The sequence below is a fragment of the Oncorhynchus mykiss genome, chromosome 13 (genome assembly GCF_013265735.2).
Source record: "Oncorhynchus mykiss isolate Arlee chromosome 13, USDA_OmykA_1.1, whole genome shotgun sequence".
In the NCBI taxonomy this organism is placed as follows: Eukaryota; Metazoa; Chordata; class Actinopteri; order Salmoniformes; family Salmonidae; genus Oncorhynchus; species Oncorhynchus mykiss.
In genome coordinates this window covers 51,987,625-51,995,337 of record NC_048577.1, presented here as the reverse complement: position 1 = coordinate 51,995,337, position 7,713 = coordinate 51,987,625, and the positions used below count along the sequence as shown (strand labels likewise).

Below are 7,713 nucleotides of genomic sequence, written 5' to 3'. Positions count from 1 at the left end.
ATCACTGTGAAAGAAAACATAAAAAAATATTTGTATTGTGTCAGCCTTTTATCATCACATAAAATAAACAGATATGTCACTAAGGTGAAGTGCTGCTTCATTCTACTCCGGCCATTGTTGTGGGTCTGCCTTCCCCACAACAACACCCAATGGGTATTTCATATGGAAATGGAGAGGAGTAGCAGGCGCAGTGGCCATGTGTGTTTGCTGTTCTACTCCATTCCATTTGAATAAAAAATTGAAAATATATATATCTGACATGGAATATACAGTGGGGCAAAAAAGTATTTAGTCAGCCACCAATTGTGCAAGTTCTCCCACTTAAAAAGATGAGAGAGGCTTGTAATTTTCATCATAGGTACACTTCAACTATGACAGACAAAATGAGAAAAAAAATCCAGAAAATCACATTGTAGGATTTTTAATGAATTTATTTGCAAATGATGGTGGAAAATAAGTATGATTTGATTTGAAGTGGATACATCTTGGAGCAACAGCCCAGCCCTGAAGTGGTAGGCCACACAGGCTCACAGAATTGGGCCGACAAGTGCAAAAGCGCAGAGCGTGTGAAAAATTGATCTGTCCTCGGTTGCAACACTCACTACCGAGTTCCAAACTGTCTCTGGAAGCAATGTCTGCACAAGAACTGTTCATCAGGATCTTCAAGAAATGTGTTTCCATGGCCGAGCAGCCACACACAAGCCTAAGATCACCATACGCAATGCCAAGCGTTGGCTGGAGTGGTGTAAAGCTCGCCACCATTGGAGCAATGGAAACATGTTCTCTGGAGTGATGAATCATGCTTCACCATTTGGCAGTCCGATGTTTGAATTAAATGCATGACTTTTATGACATAGAAGATAATTCCAACCTATTGGAAATTGTGGAAAAAATGCATCTAACAAATTTGTATATTCACAAGCTTAATGTAATTATTGTGTGCTCGGAATTTGGGACCAATTACTAAACTTTTGACTACTTTAATACGCATACAGTATAATAAGTGGATTTGTAAAATTTGGGGACAATATACAGAAAGTGCTGGAATTTCACCAGATATAGATGAAAATTCCCTCTTATTAATGTTGACAGTCTGCATTTTAACCTCATAGTCATAGAATCATTTCAAATCCAAAGTGCTGGAATCCAAAGCCAAATCCACCAAAAATGTGTCTCTGTCCCAATACTTTTGTAGCTCAATATATATACAGTATATTTCTGTGTGCATGCGTGCGTTGCTATCGTACATGCAGTGTTTCTCTTCTTTCAAGGAAGTGTATTTGTGTCCCTGGCAGTTGCTGGACAGTTTCAGTGCCACAGGTGTGGTATCAAGGGGATAGAGAGAGAGGAAGCTGCTTTTGCATGACACTGTTATTAGACAAGTTAGAGAACCAAGAAACCCCCTCAGATCAACTGATAACAGAATAATGAAGTTTTAGTTAAATATGACAGATATAGCATAACGTTGTTTAAATCTGTCCTGGGAGGGAATACAGCTGTACATTGGCTCCATAGATAACTGCCAAGCAGAAACAATCCAATCAGTAATGTCTTTGTATATAGGATGTGTCCTTGTCCCAGTATTAGCATCCAGTGGATGTAAAAAGAAATACAACAACTTAAAGGGAAAAAGGACACACAGACATCACAGTATACACTTATATTTAAAGATACTGTACAAAATGAACCAATGAATGAAAAATAACATATCACCACAATGCTTGTATAATATTGAGAACAACAATACTAATCAATCAAAAACAATAATGTATAGGATATATACATAACATTATTACTGAAGAACACTACTATACTCCATAACCATCCCAGACCATTATCTTTCTAATCTAGACACATCTATCTCTGCAGTCCATCATGTGTTCTTCACCGCTTCATCTGAAAAGAGGCAGAGACAGATACAGGTTATTACAATAAACAGACAGCAAAGTGGAACAACGTGGGTTACCTTTGGCCCACAAGGAGTATCTCATCTCTCCTATGTGTATGTAATCATATTTGGAAGGGAAAGGAGCAGGAACTCTCGCTCACAATCAAATCAAATCAAATGTTATTGGTCCCACACATATTTAGCAGATGTTATTGCTGGTGTAGCAAAATGCTTTTGTTCAATTAAACACTTGATACATATTTTATTTTATTTACAATCATAACATTTGAGCTGCCAATGGCCTTCATCAGCAGTCTACAATCACAATAAATAAGCGGTGTCAGTACCTTGAAAAGGCTGAGCACTGTGCTGTAGGTGAGAGAGAGAAGGAAGAGAATGATAAAGGAGGAGGTGGTGGACCACAGGCTGCCGAACTCATCCTCAAAGTTGTCCGTGCAGCTTAGAGCGAAGCCCGCCTCAGGCTCAGTCGGTAGGATGTTCGCTGAGAACAGGGAGAGAGACAGGTAGTGAGGAACGGACATATACTTGTGTCTGCGTGTGTGTGTGTGTGTGTGTTTATGTGTGTTCATTTGTGTCTGTGTGTTCATGTTTGTCTGTGTATTCATGTTTGTCTGTGTATTGTAAACCTGTATTGTATTAGTCTTTATCATATTCTAACAAATATAGCTACTTGAGTTCAAATGATATGGACACACACAGACACACACATCAACCCACAGAGAACACTGCAGACTCAAATCTTGGCCTAATAATAACATGCACACCCACTCACATTATGTCAAACTACACCAATACACTAAATAGTACATCCATGATCACCTTACTGGAAGCATAGTAGGCTATTCAGTACTGTTGTCTTTTCATGACAAAACAATTGTCTTCATTCTGTTTTTTTATGTAGAATAGACCAGTATATTTTTCTGAGACTTGGAGTAATTGTTATAAGAACACCAAACCTTGTGATCTCATATGCGGTATTGTTTATTAGCAAGCCTCCACATTAGGAAGACACATTGAACAATGACAAAGGACAACAATGGCAACACAAGACTGACATTTTACAAAACAGTAGACTGGACAATATCACAATAAACAATATGTTTACTGTCAACAAAACAATGACAACACTAACATGTTAACTTTAACTCAACAAGGACAACAATTAATGACATCTTTGAGGACAGCAGAGCACAAACCTAGTAATTGGCTATTCTCACCCACAGAGGAGTCAATAAGAAGACACAACGACACAACACACACAGGTTAAAATCACTTGTCTTCACATGAGTTACCCGTGGACTTCGACACACTCATCTCCTTAGGTGAGGTGCTGTTGTCTGAGCCAGCATGCTTGACGGCGCATGTGAAAAGCACATTTGTGTCCCACTTATCCTTGGTGGTGGTGAAGACGCTGGTGACGAAGTAGTTGCCTTTCTTGGTTTTCTGAGGAGGGCTGGTGACCCCCTCCTGGTACTCGCCACTGTCCTCCTTCCACATGATGTAGACGTCACAGAGAGACGGGCTGACCACCAGGCACACCAGAGTCACATCCCCATCCTTCTTGGTGTCTTCCTCTGGGAGAATGTGGACGGACACAGAAGGGGCTTCACCTGCAAGAGGATTGATTTTACGTTACACTCATGTATGTGTAGGTACATATGAAAACCAGTATGTGAATATCAGTTTAAAATCAACCTAGCAACACTGGCTGTGCACCTGTGCAGGTGTGCAGGTTTCTGTTCTAGTCCAGCACTAACACACCTGAATCAACTAAGCAAAGGTGATGATTAGTTAATGACTAGTTGATTTGCTGACTCAGGTGTGTTAGCGCTGGGTTGGAGCAAAAGTCTGCACATCCTGTGCCTCCCTCTCCAGATCCTGGAGTAGGTGACCACTTATCACAACCACTTTGAGATGTCTCAGTGACCTACTTCCTTTGGTGAAGCTGATGTCCTGAATGACCGGTGTGTCTTCGCCACTCTTCATGGCAGAACACTGGACTTTGTTCACATTGGTCCACCTTGTCTGGTCTATGGTCAGAGTACTGACCCTGCTGTTCAGGTTGCCCTTTGATTCAATAGGTTTCAGATCAATGTGAGCTGTCTGTATATCTCCGTTGATGTGCCAGGTGATGTTGGTACCAGACACTGTGTTCTGGTCTGTAGCAGTGATGACACATTCCAGCACTGCTTGGTTGTCCAAGAACACCTCTCTCACACGCGGTGGGTTCAGAGTCACCGTCAGTGGTTCTGAAAAGGGAGAGAAGCAGTGTGAAAGCAGGACATGTTATTGATGAGGAACTACACTAAATAATAGAGATCCTGTATGTGAGCATGACATCAATTGTAGTACAGTTTTCTCCTATGTACATACCTGTTTTGGAGGTCGTCTTGCTGATGGTTTCACCCTGGTGCTCCACCACACAGCTGTACTTGACCTTGTTGTTCCAGTCAGTGTTGGTGACCTTCAGCAGACTGCTGCCTGAGTAGAGGCCTGACGGCCGTTTGCCTAGAGTAGGGGTCTGGCCCTCCACCTCCATGTCATTCTTCTTCCAGGTGACCTTGACTGTCTCGGAGGTGAAATCTTCAATCATACACATCAGGTACTGGGTGGTGCCAATGGGCGCAGACAGCAAAGACACTGTTGGAGACTTTGGGACTGAGTAGTGGGAGGTTAAAAAAATGTCTGCATGTTAGTTTAACCGCTTATTGAAATAATGCTGATATTTTCAAAGACATCCATGGTAAAAACCTTATATTCAGTTTTTATAAACAGAAATAGTTTACACCACAAACATTAAAATGTATCTATAGAACATTAAAATGTAATCTATAGAAAAATACAATATGATGACCATCTCTTACCTGGTTTATTGATGACTGCTGTCTTCGCACCTCCAGGATGATCCACAGAACATCTGAAAGACTTTGAGTTTTCCCAGACATTCTTAGCCACGCGGAGCTGACTGACTCCTGTGTAGGTTTCCCCGCTCTGGACTGCTGGGTACTGGACAAAGTCCGTCAGCGCTTTCCCACTGGCGTCTGTCCATTGGAAGGTGTGTGAGGAAGGCGAGAAGCCTTTAGCGATACAACCGAGACTGTAGATGTCGTTAGAAGGGGTTCCACAGTTCATAAGAGTGAGTAGAGTAGAGGGGGCTGTGGCTGCTGCAAGAAAGAAATATTGAAATAGAGAAAGGTAACACTTGATTTGAATGTACAGAAATGACCAGGTAGCTACTAGGAAATAGCATGGTAAAATAGTCATTACACAGTTATTATAACCTAAGAACTACTTGTTCATTTAATCTGGCACTATATGGCACCATTTAATTCCATGTAGTTGGTTGTCTTGTATTCTTTGAGGTATAACTACCACTAAGTTTCTAGTTTTATTAGTCATATGTACAGGATACACCATCTAACGTAATGCTTACTTGCAGGTTCCTTCTCAACAATGCAACAACAATAAGAAATAATACAATATGATATATATGATATATATATATATGATATATATGAACATAAAGTAACTGGCTCAGTAGAATAGAATAAATATTTTAGAAAAGGTATAATACAGGAAGGCACAATTAAATACACATTAACACATTAAATTGCAGACAGATTTACCAGTGAAAACAGAACTGTAAAATAAAACATAATGTTCCTCTAATAAAACATTCTAAATAAATTATTTATATGGATTAATATAGGCTAAGATGGAGTCTTATTATTATACCCTATAATCATTTGATGTGTTTGACTCATATATGAATAGCCTACATTTTAATTTAATTAATTTTTCTAGGTGTGCTACACTAACAACATTATCCAAGTAATAATGTCTACTTTTCTCCATAAAATAACGATTATCTACAAACTACAACAATTTGATTGCATGAAAAAGCATATATGCAATGGCTTACCTGATGATACTGTGATCAATGTTCCTTTCCCCCAATAGTCAAAGTATCCATACACAGTGTGAGAAGGGCATATGCCAAGCAATACAAAAACCACCCTCTTTACAACAATCAGTTTCAACTAATCATGATAACTCCATCACTGAACCAAAGTCATTTTGTTAGTAAAAAAAAATGTCTAAATAGATATTACATTCTGACATAGTCACATTTGGTCAACAATATATTCCCACAATATGGATAATTTTCTCTTAGACTGCAATTTCTTTCTGAGGAACAAATGGTTTTCTTTAGGAAACAAACGTCTGCAATATTCTACAACAGCAGAACCTAGAAATTGAGGAACTATTTGACTTTCAAGGAAATAAGCAAATTGAGGTAAACCATTTCTTTAGTGGAACAGGTCGATTTAAGGACATTTTGCATCTGAAAAATGCAAAAGATATATGTTCTTTCTACACTCTACATAGAATGGGAAAATTAAACATTCTATGGATATAATACATTTAAGTTTGCTTACCTGCTGAGACGGTGACTTGTGTCCCTTTACCCCAGTAGTCAAAAGCATCACAGTGCTCTGTCTCCATTCACTGCCTGTACTAAAACCCTGCACCTAAATAGGTTGCTTTAAAGTCATGATAATGAATCCAACAAACATTCAAATAAATGCAATATTGTAATACTATCATACACCTGATTCCATAAGGACAGATGTTGTGAATTCAGTTTTGTATACCTTTTAAAAACTGATGCTCAGGTTCATGTCATGACATCCCTCCATCAAAACGTACCTTTTTAAAAATGTTAAATAATATACAATGGGGTTATATCAATATTAGACGAGCATTTGAAGAATATTGTATGGTTTCTCCCCATTGTCCCAATCCTCAGGCAGATATAATGCAGGTTTTGTCTCTGAGGTTTTTGTACAGTCTCATTTCACTGTGCACCCCACCCCATATCACAGTGATATACCCCAGCACAAAAACACCTCCTTCACATCTCCATAGGGATTCCATATGACTCTGCTCTCAGTGAGGTATAAGAAGCTAAAGAATCTTACAGAATTATATTCTCTATGAGTTGGTGGATTAATCTTCAGTTAAGTTTCATTACGTTTACATTGGTTCCATTGTCCTGGGGGGTGATTATTTCACCTGTTCAGTGTTGATGTGTCCATACAGGAGCAACGTTTTTTTTTTTTTACGATGTAATATCACTGTGGCCCCCATATAGTCACAGTGATACACACCATAACAGAAACCTCCCACCAGAACCACACATGATAGCAACACATTCAGATGGTATGTGGATCTATTATTTCTTAGAATATTTCAGGATATTTGTTTTACCTTCAGTTAGCTGTTTTATAAGTATTATATATCATAAAAATGTTTATTTCTTATTTAGAATTAGAAAATGTTACCTAAATCTTGCAGGTACAATTCTTTATAACTTCTATAAACATGTATGAGCCTTTCTTATAATAAGCTTTTCTTATAATAATATTTCCATTTTCAACTCACTCAAATTGTGTTGTAAAACTGAATAAATAGAGTTTTCAAAAAATAAAATAATTATTATTATTTAGTCAGCATTAGTATGAATGATTTAACCTTTATTAATAGTATATATGGTATAAGAAACATAAAACCATGCATAATAAAATATAATATAATAATACTAAAGACTCTTACAGTAACATATTCATCTATGAGTTGGTGGATTAATCTTAATTGTTTGGTATTATTGTTTCTGACTAAAGGTGTATCCATTGCCAGTTTATAACAGTTGTTTGCACATTTTTTGATTTATGTTGTAGTATAAAACCAAATATCATGGCTATGGCCAAAATCATGTTTATGGTTACATTTCATTAAGGTTT

General features: G+C 38.1%; 1 gene segment (V, D, J or C); it reads right to left on the bottom strand.

Annotated features, from left to right (window-relative positions):
• Positions 1–1,421: 1,421 nt before the first annotated feature.
• Positions 1,422–7,005, bottom strand: LOC110486747. The segment is given in 7 exon segments: positions 1,422–1,896; positions 2,236–2,390; positions 3,202–3,519; positions 3,841–4,158; positions 4,283–4,567; positions 4,774–5,073; positions 6,349–7,005. Coding segments are annotated over 7 exon segments (1,455 nt in total).
• Positions 7,006–7,713: the final 708 nt, after the last annotated feature.